Raw genomic sequence first — 19,201 nt, forward strand, 5'->3', positions numbered from 1 at the left:
CCCTATTTTGACTTGGACAGGTGTTGTGACAGGATGAGCTGCTGTCAAACATAAGCAAGGAATAGGGAGAAATCTGGAGAACAGAAATTGCACGAGGGCACACGGAGATTGTGCAGGAGTACCCGTAGGATCCAATGAGGTACTATAATGAGACAACAGGTGCAAGGAGAAGAAGTGTTCCCAGATGAAGCTCAGAGCAGAGACTGTTAAAGTTTGTACAACAGGAAGTCTCTTATGCTCTTAATGAAGACAACAGGCGAAGACCTTTCCAATGCATGCAAGCATGGAAAGAGAGCTGTTGTAGAGGCACCTAATTGAGGGGGTGCAAACGCCTGTGATAAAAGGCGACCGCCTATGATGAAAGGCGAAGACACCAAAGAGAGTTGGTGTAGGTGGAGCTGTCAAGCAGAAAGGCACAGAAGCTCCAAACATAGAAATCGAGGTGGAGGATTGCGAGGAGTATACCGCAAGTTTCTCTTTCTATGTAGTCAGTGGCAGTAATCTCTCCCATAGTGCACATGGTGGAAGAGACTTTTTTGGAGCCACTTTGAAGCATCTCAGCTGAAGGAGGATGCGACCGCCTATGAAAGGCGAAGACACCTTGGAGAAGGTGTGAAGGCCATGATAAGAGCCCCAGTTCAGACCGCCCCATGACAACGGGCGAAGACACCTTAGAGAAGGTGTATGGGCCACGATAGGAGCCCAAGTTCAGAACAACCCCAGAGCCAATGTGATGGCTGGATATGAGTGGACAGATGGATAGCCAGTGAAGTGGCTATGATGAGTATGAAGACAAATGCAAGATTGACTTTCATGGATATTGCCCCCATGCTAAAGATCAATGAGCTAGAAGACATTTGCCTTGGACAATAAGTGTGTGACTTGTGGAGCATTAAGACGCGGCTGCTATGAAGGAGCAGAGGGCATGCGCAGGTTCCGGGAACAAGTTGACTCTTGTCAAGGTGGTGAGCTTGGAGAAGGCATTGTAATACTCAGTATCAAGACATATATGGATCAACCTTTAATGGGCTGCCCCCATGGTTAAAGGTGGAGAGCTACCTGGACTCTTACGACTAAGAGCGAGAGACTCACGGAGAAGTAAGGCGTGGTTCCTAGGGTGGAACAGAGGGCAGGCGCAACTCCTGGATGAGTAGACTCTTGGAAGAGTGGTGAGCTCGTGATCATATTGAGATACTCAGATAATGACTGTCGCACTTGGAAATGGTAATTTCCGTTTGAGGGGGTGTTGTAAGCCTTGGTGTGAGGCTTGATGAATCATTCCGGACCGAGCATGGTTGATACGCTCGAAGGGGAATGCAGTGTGTCCCAGAGACAAGCGTTAACACTCTTCAGATGTGAAGTGGCAGACCATCTGGTTGTAGTGATCCTTTTGTGTGAGAAAAGGTGTGCTTTGGTGACTCTGGTGATTGAAAGGTTTGGCGAGTACCATGTAAACTTAGCCGAAGATGCTCTCAGAATGGTAAGCTTGGAAGAGCTGCAAGATGCAAGCCTGTGCTGAAGAAGCAAGAGGACAGTTGCCCCACATGAATGGCAAAGGGGGTGATTGTTGGGTTGTTGCCATTGCATGTGCAGCAAATGGTTGGCACCAACCATTGACTATTGGCAGCCACCATTTTCAATGGTTAGGCAACCTACCATGCCTAACCTTGCAGCCATGTTTGACAGCAGAACAAGTGGAACAGCTGCCATGAAATGCATATAAATAGAGGCATTATGTGATAGCAAAATGAGTAAGAGAGGTGTGAGAATGTGAAGAGTATAGAGAGAAAGTGGAGAGCTGCAATGGCAGCAAGGCTGCTGCCATTGCAGCAGCTGCAAGTGCAGCAAAAGAGCTGGGAGTAGAGTTTGAGTGAAGTGATCCTCCTCCTCCATGTATATCCTTTCTCTAATCTCTAATAAAATGGACTCTCTCCCGTGGATATAGGCGGTTTTGCCGAACCACGTAAAATATTGTGTGTCAGTGTGCTTTATCCCTCCTATGAGCAAATATCAGTACACCCCCGGTCCGCGCATGGGGAGCCGGAATTCCCCAACAGTTAACTGAAACACATGATTTTCCATGGGATTCAGATTCAGAAACGATTAATCTTTACACTTACGACATACTCCGATGGATGATCGTACTTCGACGTCTTATATTTTTTTTCTTAGATCCAATCCCATTTCTTGGAGTTCCAAAAAACAAAGAGTTGTCGCTCGTTCGTCAACAGAGGCTAAATATCGCTCCCTTGCAAGTGCAGCCTCTGAAACAGTATGGCTGATATCGCTATTTAATGAACAAAGACTTTTTATCAATGCTTCACTGGCACTATTGTGTGATAATTTGGGCGCCATAAATCTTAGCTTTAATCCCATTCAGCACTCAAGAATGAAACACATTCAGATTGATCTCCATTTCATCCGTGATCTGGTTAGCAAGAAGATCCTCAATGTGCACCATGTTAACACTGCAGATCAGCTTGCAAACCTCTTAACAAAACCACTTTCGCAACAACGCCTTGACTCCCTCAGGAACAATATTGGATTAGTCAATGGCTCCTCCATCTTACGGGGGCATATAAGGGAAGTAATTTAAAGTGATAAGCAATCAAGCATCAAATTCCAAGAATCAAAGCACATGATTAAAGACTTATTCTCACGCTGAAGTCTTGGCCATAATAGCAACGTAATCATGGTCTTAACAGGAGAATCATGCCTCCTTAAATGTGTTGTAAATGCCATGCTTAATTTAAGCTTTCCTTCCTAGAAAAGTTTATACTCTTGTATATATCATGTATCTACAACAATTATAGGGTGTCTGCTGAAATCTAAAACAAATACATCTTTCAGAAAAACTTGTTTGTGTATTCTCTGAAAAATCATCATTATAAGTCAAATTTCATGAAAATTCTGATACCAGGACTGTCACATCCAGGGTCTTGCGTCCCATCTGAAAACTTAATCCTAGTAATTGTTCTTCATGCGCCAACAGTTTTCCTCCACTTTGACCTGGACAGGGATATAAGAAACCTTCAACAAATTACAAGATAGTTGCTAGGATCATATACAGACTTAGTATTCTATAAATACAGATTCACCTTTTAGGAACGGCAAAACGTTTTATGCCAGCCCTAACTTTTCCGCCAGGTAGTTTTAAGGAAAAACATATACCTTAAAAGCTACAACGAAAACAAATCATGGGATGTCCAAATGCGTTCTGTATGAGACTTGAAGCATTTTAAACTCAAGAGCACTCTACCTTCCTGCCTCTATTTATGTGTACAGTTTATATGGACAAATTAAATAATGGAAACAAACTAATTGGCAACATATTTTTTCAATATTTGACCTAAAGTAGCAAAGCTCTTCAGACTCTAGACAGAGCCAGCAGGTATGCCAGGGGTTTTCGGTAAAACCTTTCACAAGAAACCAAATTTTGCGCAAGTGAGAAAAATAAAAAATAATCTGAAACAAAAGGCAGTTTCCAAGTAATTACCAGGTATTATGTCGATCAAAGCGTAGGAACATATAGCTGGATGAGATATTAGAAAGCATGGCACGTGAAACAACCACTCAGGGAACCCTTTTGACAGGTTCTACGGAATGATATAGCTTTACGAGAGTTTGTGGAAACTTGATGTGCCTGGTTTGCTAGTACCGAGCTCCTCATTTCTTGGGCTCTCTTTTGAGCTGATCTCAGTTTATTCATAATTCTATCCATAGACGATGATCTCTTTTTCTCAAGTTTCATCTGAAATTGAGTCAGTTAAGGCCACAAAATGCACAAGCCTCTAAATTTACAAAACATAGAAACAAAGATGAGTGGTTAAAGCTGGAACCTATTAATCTTGAATCTCAGTGACCAATCAATATAGATTTCTTTTTGTATTTTTCATGATACAATATTATATTAACTGAATAGTTTTGAGGAAGAAAAAGTTTAGAATCCAGGTAAAAAGTTCATTGCTCAGTTAATCAAATACTCAGGCACGGCTAAAAGGCTATCAATTCTACATGGAAGTTTTGTTCATCAAAACCCCAAAACTTAGAAAACATATGTTCCATATCATGTGTTGTATCCCCTTCCTAGTTATCAAACTGCAAGGATGTACAATTAATGTAGCCAAGTTTCTCATTTTAGACATCTGAGCGCAATATTCTACAGTGCTGATATATGTCCTGCAACTAATAAAGGTTGTGACTTTCTGATATTCTATCTAACACCAATATCTTATTACGTAGAGGCAAAGCTTTCAAAAGATCATAAAGGAAATAGTAGAAAAAATATCTTCTCTCCTGCACCCAGGCTGATCATTAAGTGAATTAATCCTTCAACTTTAATCAAAATTAGAGGACAAAACACGTGGGGAAGAAAAGAACCTCAAGTTTCCTTAGTTCTGCCTCAGCTTTTGCCTTCTGCAGGTTCTCCCATGCTGTGATTTTGGCTTCCTCTCTTTTGACCCTAAAAAAAATACAAAAGCTCTATTTATCCATCAATGAAATTATGGTTTCGGTTCAAAGGATCTGGTGTTTGATTGTAATTTAGTCCTTCTTAATTATCCTAGTAGAGTCTTAGTTTTAGTACTCAATTGCATTACATTCATAACAAAATCATAATCTGGCCTAATAAAACTGAAGGATTACGAAAATTCAATAGAAAGACTTACTTTGAAATGCTCTCTCCAGCCTCCGAAACATCCAAACCTGATGACAGAGCATCAGCAGCTTCCTCTCTCCAGTCATCAACAATTTCTGAACTTTTTCCATGGTTGCGGGCTCTGTGTTTCTTAGACCACCTTGTGACCGTAACCCTTTCATCCACCTGTACATCCCTGACCTCAGATTTAGAGGAATTGAAACCCTGCAGTTCCACAATAGCTAGGGAAGAGGGAGTGGAGACGGAGAATGATGGCTGCCTGGTGGGAGATGAATGATTGCTACCTTCAGGGCTCATTTGGGTGGCCATGTCCCTTCTTGAAACAGCGCGAGATATATCAGTTGCTGCATCCTTGACACCATCAAGCTTTTCATCTGATTTTTAGTTAACGGTGACATGGAAAGTTAGATACTGCAAGATAAGAATGGATCAACAGTTGGAGGGAAAAAAATTATATATATATATTAGAGCATTGTTCCCATAATTATATAATATTGTCATATTGAGTTATTCATCGAAACCATTTCAGCTACCTTTCAAGCAACAAGAACAAAATAATTAAATCGCATGCCAAAGGATGCTTGCCATTAAAATAGGATTCTTTGAAGAGATTCTGAAAACGATTTTAGTGAGATGAACATATCAGGCATTTTGAATCAAACCACCCATGCGATTTGCACTGTCTAATTCTTTGTTTAAAGTGTTATAGTTTCAACAACCTGAGTAACTTCTATAGATACAGCATAATTCAGCCCTCCAAAACAGAAAATAAAAATTGAAAGAAAAAAAAAACAGATCCAAGAAACCAGGCTGAAGTTTACAAACTCGTACCTTGGGATGGCAAAGAAGACTGAGCTAGCATCTCAGAGCAACCATGCACGCTAACCGAACGAGCCATGCAAGGCTCTGTCCGCATAGGAAATGCAACACCATGGCTCCCGTTTGATTTAACAGCCAACCCATCGGCAGCTATAACACTGGCGGAAAACGGAGAACCAGCAATGAAATTCCCCATATTCCTGCCATCAAACACCTGAATCGCAGGCGAATACAAGGAATAATACGCAACCCCCGGTGGTCCAAGTGGTCCGCTCTTTGACTTAGGCCTCCTCTGAGCAGGCTGAATCGAACTCCTAACAAACCCATCTCCCGAAACAGGACTAAATATCCACCTCTCAGCATCCTCCCATTTGGACGGCAATGGTCTCCCGTTGTTATTGTTATTAGTATTATTATTAAAAGGGGAAACAGCAGCCGCAGTAGCATTCATGACTTGGCGCCTATTACTATTATTTGGCAATGGTACTCGCTCTGAACTCCAACCTTTCTGCATCCCAGCACTAGAATGATAATTTGGAGTTCCAGGACTAGGAAATGTTCCGGATTTTCGAGATGAATAAACTATACTCTTTTTCATGTTACCCAATCGCGGCGAAGGAGATGTAACGACATTATTAAGATCTAGTGATGCAGGTCTCCGCCTATCCGGTTTCTTTGTAATTGCATCAGATCTGGATCTGCTCTCCTGACACTCTACATTAAATTAATTAATTAAATCAAATTGAGAAAAATGAAAAGGTTGGACTTATAATTTGATTTGGTTGTTACCTTTGAGAGCGAGAGAGAAGGAGCTTCTTGCTGAATCTAGGAGATTATTATCGTCTTCTTCTTTTTGAACTGCTTTTTAATTGAATGAAACAAAGGAAACAGTTAATTTTAAATTTTGTATTTCTGTTTTTACTTGTTAGCTTTTGCACTGGAAAATTATAATAACAACAACAATAATAATGGTTGGCTTAGCTGGACGTACCTTTCGCTTTTTCTGCTTTTCTGGAGGGACGAGTGTGAGTGTGAGTGTGCTGCTTGTTGTTATTCCCTACTGTATTCAGTTTGTTTGGATCTGGACCACTCCAATAGCTCTCTTGTTGATCATGTGCAGCCAAATGCTGCATTGCACACTCCAAAAAAAAAAAAAGAACAAACCTCATTACATCGCCTCTAAATCTCAAAAACCGCCGCTCTAGTGAGAAAAACAGCATGCTAGGAGTTTACCAGAGAGATTTCAGAGGCGAGATATTCATGATCATAAGCATCGGAAGCAAAAGAGCAGCGATCGACGCTAGCAGAAGTAGAAGAGAAGAGACTGAAGTTGGATTCTAAAGTGAAAATTACAGAGTCAGGACTTGCATCCCGAGCTCTGAATCCTGATCTCGACGAAATCTGGTCGCGGTGGCGCACCAGCTCCGGCATTCTGGAAGTTTCGCTATGTATTGCCTGTGGCAACTCTCTGCCTCTCCACATTATAGTGAGTCAAGAGAGAGAGATTCGCGCTTTTCAATGGCAATGCAGTGGCATGTGTGTGTTGTGTGCTCGCTCAATGGCGGGTATTAAAAAAGGAGGAGTTTTTCTAATTTTAATGTCATGATCAGTTTGTTTGTTTGTGGGGGAGAAGGGTATGGGTATTCTTTTTAACTAACAAAAACCTAAGCTGTGCGGTAAAATTATTGTATCAAATGCGTGATTCAATATCGATTAGAATAATAAATTTATGTCTTTGTTGTTTATAAAAAAACAAATATTGGATGAACGAAGTCTTGGACGGTAAGATAAACTTTTTACTGGTTCATTTTTCATTCTATAGTTATTAAATGGTAACTCGGTTTTTAAGAAAAAAAAATTGAAAAGTAAAATTACTTAAACAATCTTAAAAAAAATTATTTCATTATGGTTGAGGGGTTTTTTCAGTTTTTAACTTTTTTTAAATAGAGTGTAATGACTTAATTGCTCATAAAATTAAAATTCTCAAAGCAGCAACGCTTGAAAGGCTTTTACAGAATTTCATAAATAATATTTTTGTAGTAATTATTTGATCCTAAGGGTAAGGATAATGTGATAATTTGATAAATAAATAAAAAGTCGTTGATATATGCATTGCACACGTCAGTTGCTTTGTCATCTTTCAGTGGCACGTGCAGCTGACTTTAGCAATGAAAAACTTTCTTTATTTATATCATTGGATTCCTCGCAGCATCCTCTTTTTTTAGTGGCGGCGCCTATTGGTTGGTTCTTAACGGATTATCACCGGCAATGTTTTTTCTTTTCTTTTCTCTTTCTACTCTCAGAATTTGTGCTCAACATTTAAAATTCCAAGGTAGTCCTCTTAGTTGCACATATTTGAGTATTCATACTTATTCTTTTGATTTGTAATTTGTGTCCCTAACCCTTTTGTAGGTTTTTAATTTTTTTCTCAATTTCATCCTTTAATCTAAATATATCATTTTTTTGTTTTTTTCAATTTCGATCTTGATTCTTTTTATTTCCTTAATTTGTTTTCTTGCCTTTTTTTTTGTAAATTTTCAATTATTTCTAGTTTCATCATTTCATAAAAAAAAATAATTTGTTTTTATATTTAGTCCTCGTTCTTTTTGTAGTTTCTTCATTTAATTCTTTTGTGAGATTGATTTTTTTATTTTTCTTTTCAATTTAACCCTCTAATACAAAATCATTCATCCTCTCTGTTTTTTTTTTATCAAATTTAATCTTTATTTTTAATTGCTATTTTTCTTTTGAATCATTTTGAATAATTGAATTTTTTCTCAATTTTATCCCTTTACTTTTGATTTATTAAAAATTGAGATTCATGGTTTTTTCATGTTTGTTGCTTCCAATCAAATGGTCTAGTCACGAGCTTAATAATCCAACGCGGATCAACATTGTTTTTTTTTTATTTGTTTTTCTTTCTGACCTCATTACTCGACGTTGATTTTTTAACGAAACAGGCTTCATGGTTTTCTTCATTCGTATTTAGATCGGGATTATCATAATCTCATGACCTGGTCCGTGGGTTAGCGTGTTAACCTAGGTGAGCTAGCACCTTTTTTCACCTTTTATTACTCTTCTTTTGGATCTTTTTGTGTAGTTGATTTTTTTTAAAAAAAAAATCATCCTTCAATATTTAGTTTGTTAAGAATTGGGTTTCATGATTTTTTTTATATTCGGTGTTTTCGATCAAATGTCTCAAGTCACAGGTTTTATAACATGACAATGGTTTTTTTTTTTTAATTAGGTTTTGTGATTTTCTTCGTTTTTTTTTCTATCAGGTTATCCTGATCTCATAACCTAACCCGTGGGCTTGGCGGGTTGCCCCGGGTGAGCTTGAGCCTTTCTTTTAGCTTATAATTGTTATTTTTATATCCTTTATATGATTGATTTTTTTAAATAAATTATCCTTTAATATTTAATTAGTTGAAAATTGAGCTTTGAAGTTTTTTTTTTTTAATTTTGGTGCTTCAGGTCAAATGACTCGAGTCACGAGCATAATAAGTTAAAAAAAGGTTGACTTTGTTTTTTATAGCTTTTTTTTATTTCATCATCCAATATTAGTTTTTTTTATTCAATATTGATTTTTTTCCCTTTACAAAATGCATTTATGCCTATTAAATTTTTTTTATTTAAATAAATTATTCGACCAACAACTAATCACGAGTTAATCAACTAAGATTTATCTGGGAGGCAATAAAAAAACTGAAAAGGAGACAATAATTTGAGCTAATTTTAGGTTTGGGTTTTTTTTTATTATGATTCGATATGATTTTTGTTTTATTAATGTAGTTATAAGTGTTAGATTGTGTTTAGTTTTTAGGTCTAGCTATGTTTTTAAATTTTTTTAGTTTTAAATTATTTTTTATATATATTTTTGGATATTTTAATATTATAATATAAAAAATAAAAAATATATTATTTTAATATATTTTTAAATAAAAAATAATTTTCACCACTGAGCAAGCTATTAATGCGGTTTCTTACTTCTTTTTATCAATGTTGTGGTTGAAGGGTCTTCGTCATGTCATTCATTGCCTTTTACTGGAAATTTGAAATTTGACTAGGAGTGAAATGACAGTGGGGGCCATCTTATTTATTGTCTTATTCATACGTTCTGGGCAACGATGACTTTCGATCACGTGTTTGTTTTTTCTTAATGAAAGCATGTATCGACCGTATATCTTCGAGCCGATCACGTGTTTGTGATGTAAAATTTTTACCGTCAAGAGATGCATGATTTGGAAAGCAGGAGAGAGTGAAAAGTATAGTAAGAAAAAAAAAAGGGTTTGGAGAAAAAAAAAGAAAAGAAAAGAAGAATACATCTACCATTCATATAAGACAAAAGAACATAGTAGTCGGTTTTGCGGTTATAGAATTATAATTTTTTTTAAAAAAATTGAAAAAGTATTTTTAATTATTGCTAGTTGAATTAAAATATATATTTAATTAAAATTATTATTCAAATTGACATTAAAATCTATGAGTTTTGTGTACTTGTTTTCTTTCTTTTTGGTCAATAGGTCGATTCAAATTATTTTTACACTATTTTTTAATTGTTTTAATATAATTAGAAATAAAAAAAGTTATAAAAATATTATTTTAATATATTTTAAAATAAAAGATTTTACCAAACTGTTTACAAAGCTGTAAATGGAAGCAGTAGTTGGAAAGGCGGTTTAAACCGTTTAAAAAAAATTAAATATTTTTTTATTAAAAATATTTTTTTATATTTTTAAACTGTTTTAATATATTAATATAAAAAAAGAATTAGACAGAAAAGGCAAAAGCTCCAGTGTATTTTACGACAGCTGTATAATTTGATGTACGAGAGGAGTTGAGTTTTTGCATGCTTCGCAGCACATTAAAGGTTCGAATTAGTCTCCTCATGCTTCGCATAATTTGATGCTTCATTATGAGCTTCACCGGGTAACTTGATATTTTGAAAAATAATTTGTGTTGGTGTTTACTCTTTCTTCTTTTTTAATGTTTTTGGAATTTAGAGAAAAGAGCTGTGTACGTTGTGTGACAAACTGGGGCAGCAAAAGGAAGCCCTGTTTGGAGAGTACTATTGCGGACAGGAAGTTCTTGTCTGAGTTTGCCGTCACATCTTAAATCGCTTAAGAAAGCTTTATTGCCTGTACAGAATCAATTAGGAGTTCTGCATACGAAGAAATTAAAGCAGCACAACTCAGCGGAGCTGCTTACGCCTCCACCTAATGTGATTTACTCGCAGTTGTTGGCGCAAAAGGAAGCTTTTGGAGAATGTATTGATTTGGAGCTGGCGGGAAATGTTAAAGAAGCTCAATCTTCAACTCGCCAGCAAGGAAATAAGGACAGCGGTATGTGCTTTGCAAAACCTGCGTTTGTGATTTAACATGGTCGGAGAGTACTAAAGTGATGTTTGTTGAATAGACCAGGTATATCCACCAATGAAGAGACTTCCAGGTTGGTGGATGATGCACCTGACGAGGAAGATGATGGTCAAAGGAGGGGAAAGAGGGTTCAAAGCAAAGAGGGCATTGATCAAGCAGGATTGTATCAAGCTCATTCACTCAAGACTATTCTCCATATATTTGATGATGAGGTTTCTAATCACAAAATCTCCAAAGCTCCTCACTTTGAAGTTCGAATACTTTCTAAAGTTGAATGTTGTATGTGTTGGGGTTGAAGGATCGCTTGAAGGACCAGAAAATAACATCTTGTGCAACTTGTTTCACAGTGACACTGGCACTGAGCTGCCTCACCAGGTATGGACGTTTGTTCTCCCTTGCATTTGATGAAAGGAGAACTTCACGTCCATATAAGTGGGCCCAGCCTTTGGCAGGGATTGGTTTCTCACTAGAGACAGCCCCATTACTCAGTGACCTTGAACCTGCAAGCAGTGAAACAGCTATAAATGAGATTGTTTTATCTGGATTGTCTCTGTATCGCCAGCTGAATCGGTTGCAGACAGTTGTGCAAAGAATTCGCTCTCAGAAAAGGGCACAGCAGGCTCTTGTGTGAGTCACTGATCTGTCTGTTTGAAGTCTTGGACCATTAGGGGAAGGCTAGACATTTGAGTTGGGGATGGGTGCCCAAATATGATCAAATCTGAGTATAAGCTTTCATATTTTTGTTCTTTCAGCTAGGACTACAATGGCCTCTATTATAAGATAATGTAGTGGCTCATGTTGCGGAATTTTTATAGTCCTAATCGTTTTACCTCTTCTGACTAGTGATGCGTGCTTATTGCCTCTTATTTTGGGTATTAATTCTCATTCTGTGGCTCCCTTGTTGTCTTGTTTGTCATTGTGGTAAGGTATGCTTTGGGTTGAAAAGTCGGAATTCTTTGATTGGCTTACAGGGAACAGCTTGAATCACTTACAAAGCTTGAATGGCCTGCTCTGAATTGTGAAAGTTTTCTGTGGGTTTACACCTTTATGCGATTTACTTGGCCGGTCACCTACAGGCCCCCCACCTAATCAGGCTTCAACTTTGCCCGTCATTGATACAAATCAACTTCAGGAACCAATACATGTCAATATGGACGGAAGATCAGAGAATGTTGGGGAAGATGGGGTCTCTAATCGCAGCTGCGTCTGCTGTGAATGATGTTAAGCTTACTCCTTCAAAATAAATAGTTAGCTTTTATCTTGGAGACAGATCGAGACAAAATAAACTAAGACATCAGAATTATAATACAGAATATTACCACTGGTAGATTATTGTTGCAGACATTTAGTGGTTGTCCAGCATTGTTTAAAGAACACCTTCGTATGGTGCATCTACCTTACGAGTTGTTAGGGTATTTGAATGCTAATCTACTTGGAAAGTCAACTGCAACCAATTCACTATTAATGTAAGAAAGAGTTGCATCCTGGTGATTTATCATGCTCATGTTAAGCCTACTAATTGTCTTTATTTTCAGTGTTCTTTTTGTGTTGTTTGTCTCAAATGTGGTGCTAGTTTCCTTGCTGAAGGACTACAAATTCATGTTTCCCGTTGGTGTTCTGCAGGTCAATCTTTATATATTAAAGCTGCTACCTTTGGATCAAGAAAATCATGTCTTAGCTCATCAAGTGCGCACTGTCTTGCAGTGTTGTTTGAGTATTTCATCAATGAGGCATCTCCAAGTGCAAAGTGTTCTTCTGCTGTTGATGTTGGTTTGTGTAAAACCTGTTAGTGGTAGTCTTCTTGCTAGATCATTTAGAGGGAGGGATCGCAGGAAGATGATATCCTGGAAGGACATGGCATGCACCTCTGGCTACCCATACTAGCAATAGAATCTCAGGGCATGCAGATGAAATGATTACCAGAAACTATTGCTGCTACCTCTCTGCTGGGGGTAGGATTAAGTATTTGAGGGAGGTGATATTACCTTTGCCTATAGGGGATGTGAATAGACTACGTTCATGCAAAGGACTGTTTGGGGTGCCCATTCTGCTTAAATTGATGGATATGCTATCCGCGCATATCCAGGAATTTTGGAGTTACTTTTCCCTGCAAGGGGTTGTTGTATAGTATTCATTGTCGATCTAGGGGCACCGGAGTAGGAATTTCACGGCGTTGCATGTACTGTCTGCAGATGATTAATTTCAAACTGAGGAGCTGAATGTTGTGATTTCCCAGATACTGAAGAGTCGAGAATTTCTTGGTATAAACTTGATATAAACATGCAAATATCTGTGCAACCTCGTCGCTTCAAGAAAATCTGGAAGGTTTAGTTCTGAACCAGGCCAGTTCTGCAAATGATTTCGTGTGGCTCGGATTATGAATGGTGTCTTTGAATGGCATGGCGAGGCTTGAGGATTATTAGTTTACTCATGCATCTCATGAAACACGAGATTAGCCGAACTTCCATGAGACTGGGATTATGATAATTGTCACCAAGGCCATCTGAGGCATGCTTCCCAGATCGATTACTTCCCAGTTGGCTTTGCATTTCCAGTTCTAACCCTAGAATCAGGGCTCAGATGGTACAGAGCTTTGCCTAGAACGCAAAAAGCAATCAGACTGACAGGCCCCATCATGCTACTCTAATTTTCATTTGTTTGCCATGTACAATTGTGCTCGCTGACTTGACTTCAATGATGTAAATACTTGCTAATATCTCAGAAGTCCATTGTTATCCACATCGATGAAGAAAACAAGTGACTGAGTGAGGCTTTATGTATACTTCTCCTCCTCAATGATTCAAAATCAATACAAAGAACAATAAAAAGGGATCATTATGAGAGGAGAACCGAAATACAACACTGCGGGAAACATAGATAAAATGGTCACCAACACAAAATGCATTTGCCAATCTAATTACTTATCAAAGAAGTTCAGAAGAGATGCAAGCACAGTTAGTACATATTGGAAGGTTTGATTTACATCACAGTAAACCTCCGGATCTTCTCACTGTAAAATTCGTATCTTCTCCATTTACAGAAGAAAACACAATTCCATTAAATATGTACAGTCACCTACCAATACCATACATGATTTTCAACGGGGATAATCACAAAACACTTTCAATTCACCATGGACCTGTCTGAGTTCGTCTCAAGCACCGTTTCTTACCACCCTGCTGCATATTCATCATCTCCGCAACCTGTAACACCACCAAATGGAGAAAAATCAAGACGACCTCAGTGTCTGCGTGGTTACTGTCAAAAAGTACATTATGCCACAATTATAAATGTCAATTGGAGAGACACACTGCTGAACAGAAACACAAGAAACGCTAAATGCTATCGCAGTAGGAAGCAATGATTTCCACAACTGAAATGCCCAGCAATGTACAGTGTCCAGCTTATGTAGGAAAAGTATAAGGCAAATCAGATAGTGCATGCTTGATCATAGTTATTTCATTGATAAGCTGCAGCGCTGGTTTGTCATATTCATATGAATGTAGCATTATAAACACTAGAGATTTCATAAGACCACAACGTTATATATCAGTATTGCATCAAGATTTGTGGCACACAAATAAAAGTTGACAATTGACGTAGTCACAGAAAATTAGCAAGTAGAAAGCACAGTCAAAAGTGATACTCCTGATCATCGCTCCTATTTGAAAAAAAAGGTAAGAAGCGCACTTGCATCAATGATCCTTATTTCAGGCATTCCACTTCTCCCATTTTGTTCAAGCAAGGAGAAAATATCTCAGGAGACCATCATTTACGAATATGCTTGCTATTGTTATCTAAAGGAACTTTAATTATAGCATCTTAAAATTTACAAAGTACTAAGATAAGATTTACAATACATTAAATACAAGTACTCATTAACTTACAATCACTTAAAAATAACCTTTTAGGAAATAAATAGTATTATTTTCTTCTCTAAGATAACAGGATACTCTTTTTGTCAAGAGTATAATTGATCATTTGTAATTATCACAATCATGGTGAAATTAGTTAAATTACAAAATGATAAAACAAATTATTACGATATAATATGTAAATATATTTAACAGTTTGTAATATAATAAATTAAATAATATTCTTTTCTCTTTTCAAGGTAATGATATTTATTGAATTGCCATGGAACTATAATTAGTCAACTTACAAAGTGATGAAATTTTTTTAACCACAAAATAAGTAAAGACAATTAATGGCCCATAACTTGAAGGCACTATATTTGCAATGCTTTCAAGTAACCATAGAACAAGCAAATATAGAGTTTGTACACACAGACGCACACAAGATGTACCTCCTTTTATTGACATTAAGCACAGACATTTTTTTGTAATAAAGAAAAAAGTGGGAAAATACATGGAGACTTTATAGGAGCATTGAATAGTCATTAGACATGCTATGAGCAAACAGGCAAGATTATTCGTTATTTTCCGCTCAATGGAAAGAGCACTAGATAGATTTAGCACCTGATTTTTCTGTATTTCCATCATTTCCGCCTGCAGTAACCAACCCACAATCAATGAGTGGTAAATACAAAGGTTTTGAATTTGTAACAGACACTGATACCTTGAGTGGGTGGGTGTGATATGGCAGGAACAAATAATTGGGTGTGACAAAAGCTAAAATACCTGTTTCTTCCGCAATTCTTCGTTTTCCTCTTTTAACTTTGCCACTTCTGCTTCCAATTCCATGGTATAAGCCTGGTAAAAACCAAAATGAGAAAAAAGAGTATATATTGAGCACATGCTAAAAAGTAATAATCCAACACACTCTATTTTAAAAATATCTACTTATGTTCCTGTATAATATTTTGATTCAAAATAAGTCAAAAGTGTTCAGCTCTTAATTAACGTTTGTTGAATTTGGCCCAATACAAGTTCAAATTCATGTTGTGATCCTTAAAACAAATGTTCCATTACCTTGTAACAAACTGGATCTTTATAACTTCTCATGACCTTGACTTCTCAAAAACTTTCATCTCTTGTCATGTCAGATCGCTATCACATTACCATTCTGCCCCATAATCTTTCATGGTGTTTTGGCAAGCGCAGAGGCCATAGATGATAAAAGTAGAAGGTTAATGGCCAGCAAAATTCATGAACCACAAGAAGAAGAAACTTGTGATTGTTTTTTCTTTCTTAATTTTTGGTGACATACAACAAGTGTCAAGATGGAATATTTCAAAACAACTTACTGATATGAAAACCTAAATATCACAGTCATTCTTCTTTTTTCTCTTTTGCACAGAAAGTTTGTCTATATGGATACTTATCAAGTGTCTAGGAACTTCACTCAATAAAACATGGCCAATAACCTATTACTGGTTTTCCTCTAGTTTGGTTCATTGTAAATGAACCGTTGTTCTTTCTTCTCTTTTGCACAGCAAGTTTGTCTATATGGGCACTTATCAAGTGTCTAAGAACTTCAGTCAATAAAACATTGCTAATAACCTATTATCGGCTTTCCTCTAGTTTGGTGCAGTGTAAAAGAACCATTGTGCAATTGTACGGAAAATAGGAAATAAACCATGGGATTGGTTACATCAAATGCACGGATAGTACATGCTTCCACACATTCTTTTTATCTTAAAGATATCAAACTTGCTTCTAAATTAATGCAAAGTTTCAATTCAAGAACAGATTTCAAACCAATATACTGAAATCGAATTTGCAGCAAACTTAAAATCAAGAACTAAATGTATAAATCAATAGATGATATATAAAATATCAAACAAGATAATCACCTGCTTGCGAGCACGAGACCTTGCAGCTGACTCTCTGTTCTTAATCATTCTCCTTTGCCTCCTCTCAACCACCTTCTCAACAGCACCACCCGGTCTCCTTCCCCTTACACTTTCTCTGAATACATAAGGCACTGGAGATACAGAAGATGTATCCCCATTACTCTTCCCAATCCCATCTGATGACAGCTGGTTCGCAGGTGACCCCGTTGCAATACCTCCCAATCCAACCACTCCCATCCCTCCACCCTGCATCAAACCGCTATCGATTCCTTGATCTCCAATCCCCAACATTCCACCTCTAATTCCAGGACCACTTTGTAAAGGCATCTGCGTCACATATCCCATATTAGGCTGCTTGGGAAATATTTGCTGCTGCTGCTGCTGCTGCACCTGTGCCTGATTTGATCTAACCCCATTAACATTCAAAGGCAAATTAGAAGATTGCAAAGATATCTGATTAGTATTATCGTTATTAGGCTGCGTCACATATCCCATATTAGGCTGCTTAGGAAATATTTGCTGCTGCTGCTGCACCTGTGCCTGATTTGATCTAACCCCGTTAACATTCAAAGGCAAATTAGACGATTGCAAAGAGATCTGATTAGTATTATCGTTATTCAATCCTACACCCCTATTCTGCTGAAAACCAATCGCTAAACTATTATTGGCCGACCGTGATAAATCACCAAAAAACCCACCATTAGTATTAACCTTTGGAGCCACTTGAGTATCCTCTCTCGCCACCCCAGCTCTCAACAAAAACTCCTCCAAAGTCATCTCTCCTAAAGTGGGCTGCCTCTGGGGCACATTATTAGCAGCTCCAGCACTAGTCCCATTAATAACATATTCCTTTGACATGTCTTTCCAGACCTCATCCACCGTCCTCTGACTCAGCGTCCGCGGCAGCGTCAGCGAACCCTGACGCTGGAGACCACCACCCTCTTCGACCACAGTAGAGGTGGCTGTTGCCATGGTCTGTGTCTCCTCTGCACTCCATATATTCTTCAACAGCTCATCCATGTTCATTGACCCAAAGTCCTTGCCTAATGATCCTCCCATTGTGTTTTGAAGTTCGTCAAAAGTTAACGAATAGATCGATGACTGTCTGGTCAGCGGAGAATTCCCCGGTGGCCGGCAACCAACGGCATCTGACGGGTCATTTGGGAAGTTCTTGAAGTTGAAATTCGTCCCCATTCTCTAAATTTCTGGATAAAACAGTGTCAAAACAGCTAAAGAATTTGATAACTAAATCCGAAAAAAAAAGTTCAGAACCCTAACTTCATTGCATTTCCAATCCCATGATGATATTTATGAACCAAAAAAAAACTTCAAGAATTTTTTATTTTTTTAAAAAATAATGATACAAAAGTAGCAAAAAGAAAACAAAAAAACTCTAAACCATGCAAAATGAAAGCTGCTTCATAAAAATAAAATAAAAAATGTTAAAGCAGAAGAAATTGATACTGCCTTGCCTTGTCAATTATATCTGTAATTAACACAAAATAAATACAAGTGAAGTAATAAGAGAGAGAGGAGGGGGAGGAGACTGGAGAGCAAATGAATAATAAATAACATACCTCTGTTTTGCGCTTGTATTTCTATCTGTTATGCTCTGCTCTTTTTTTGGAATTCACCCTCTCCTCTTGTTTTCGTGTCTTGCGTTTCCAATTTTTTCTTTTCTTTCCTTCTTCTTCGCTTTTTTAGGGCTCCATGGACGCGCCAAGTGTCGACTGTTTTTTCTCTCTGTTTTTTTCTTTTTCTAGCTCTTAAAGTCATGGATGAGTTTAATATATTTTCTTAAAGGGTAGTCCCCCACATAGAAACTAATTAGCAAAAATGTAGGTAAACTATTTATTTATCAGTGCATTTATTAAAAAAGAAAAAAAACAATTATCTAAATTTTGAGATGATTCATCTCTATTTTAAAATCATTTTTTTCTTACATCCAACTAATTTCTTCTATATTTGAAATTGAGCTTATTATTTATAATCAATTTCATAATTTTAAATTTTTCAAACATGTAACAATAATGGATTATTGTCAAAATCACTAGTTTATTCATAAAATTATATAATTTTACAAATAAATTATATTTAACATGTAAAATTAAATTAAAAATTTAAAAATCAATAAAATTGAACTTGATTATTACAAAATCAGTAAAATTAATAAAATCAGATCGAGTTTACAAGTTTATAAAATAAATAATTTTCTTGATTTTATATTAATAACTAGTCGATCAATTACCTTACTAATTTTAGTTTTCAATATATTTTAAAGTCTTGAAATTTTTCATTACTTATTTTATTTTTATTTTAATTATATTATATTATTATTTAGTATTTAAATGAAAATGTTAATATATAATTAGCTAGAAAATTTTAATTATAATTCTATAACTTTTTAGTTTATTTTATATATTTTTTTATGTTACGTAAAAGAACAAATTAACGCGCTTTGTACCAGTAGCCAATTTACTGTTATTTTCGATCCATCCGAATATAAACTAAAATAAAAAGAACTGAAGAGCTGAACAAAACCAGGATTTAATAATCGGGTTCGAAAAAATATTTGGGTAAAGAAAACTTAATAAT

At 36.7% G+C, this 19,201-nt stretch overlaps 2 protein-coding genes and 1 pseudogene across 8 annotated transcripts; 1 reads left to right on the forward strand and 2 right to left on the reverse strand.

Moving 5' to 3' along the window:
* Nucleotides 1-2,617: 2,617 nt before the first annotated feature.
* LOC7462879 (uncharacterized) lies at nucleotides 2,618-7,047 on the reverse strand. Of its 5 annotated transcripts, none has more exons than XM_024594500.2 (8): nucleotides 6,710-7,046; nucleotides 6,468-6,603; nucleotides 6,266-6,337; nucleotides 5,489-6,190; nucleotides 4,668-5,031; nucleotides 4,381-4,462; nucleotides 3,497-3,751; nucleotides 2,618-3,009 (listed from the first exon to the last, which is right to left on the reverse strand). In XM_024594500.2, the coding sequence occupies exons 1-7, from the start codon at nucleotides 6,956-6,958 to the stop codon at nucleotides 3,545-3,547; spliced, it is 1,812 nt and encodes a 603-aa protein (XP_024450268.1). In that variant the 5' UTR covers nucleotides 6,959-7,046; the 3' UTR covers nucleotides 2,618-3,009; nucleotides 3,497-3,544. The 5 variants fall into 5 exon arrangements, with proteins under 5 accessions (XP_024450268.1, XP_024450265.1, XP_024450266.1 ...); XM_024594497.2 differs by having other exon boundaries at nucleotides 6,468-6,615; XM_024594498.2 differs by having other exon boundaries at nucleotides 2,618-3,030; nucleotides 6,468-6,615.
* Nucleotides 7,048-10,129: 3,082 nt separating this feature from the next.
* Nucleotides 10,130-11,746, forward strand: LOC18096301 (THO complex subunit 5B-like; annotated as a pseudogene).
* Nucleotides 11,747-13,734: 1,988 nt separating this feature from the next.
* Nucleotides 13,735-18,377, reverse strand: LOC7462880 (bZIP transcription factor TRAB1). Of its 3 annotated transcripts, XM_052450627.1 has the most exons (6): nucleotides 18,184-18,364; nucleotides 17,141-17,811; nucleotides 16,607-16,990; nucleotides 15,492-15,563; nucleotides 15,330-15,359; nucleotides 13,735-14,054 (listed from the first exon to the last, which is right to left on the reverse strand). In XM_052450627.1, the coding sequence occupies exons 2-6, from the start codon at nucleotides 17,798-17,800 to the stop codon at nucleotides 13,980-13,982; spliced, it is 1,221 nt and encodes a 406-aa protein (XP_052306587.1). In that variant the 5' UTR covers nucleotides 17,801-17,811; nucleotides 18,184-18,364; the 3' UTR covers nucleotides 13,735-13,979. The 3 variants fall into 3 exon arrangements, 2 of the variants coding, with proteins under 2 accessions (XP_052306587.1, XP_002302435.1); XM_002302399.4 differs by having other exon boundaries at nucleotides 16,607-17,811; nucleotides 18,184-18,377; XR_002980496.2 differs by lacking the exon at nucleotides 13,735-14,054 and adding an exon at nucleotides 15,783-15,888 and having other exon boundaries at nucleotides 15,324-15,359; nucleotides 16,607-17,811.
* Nucleotides 18,378-19,201: the final 824 nt, after the last annotated feature.

The sequence above is a fragment of the Populus trichocarpa genome, chromosome 2 (genome assembly GCF_000002775.5).
Source record: "Populus trichocarpa isolate Nisqually-1 chromosome 2, P.trichocarpa_v4.1, whole genome shotgun sequence".
Classification (NCBI taxonomy): domain Eukaryota; kingdom Viridiplantae; phylum Streptophyta; class Magnoliopsida; order Malpighiales; family Salicaceae; genus Populus; species Populus trichocarpa.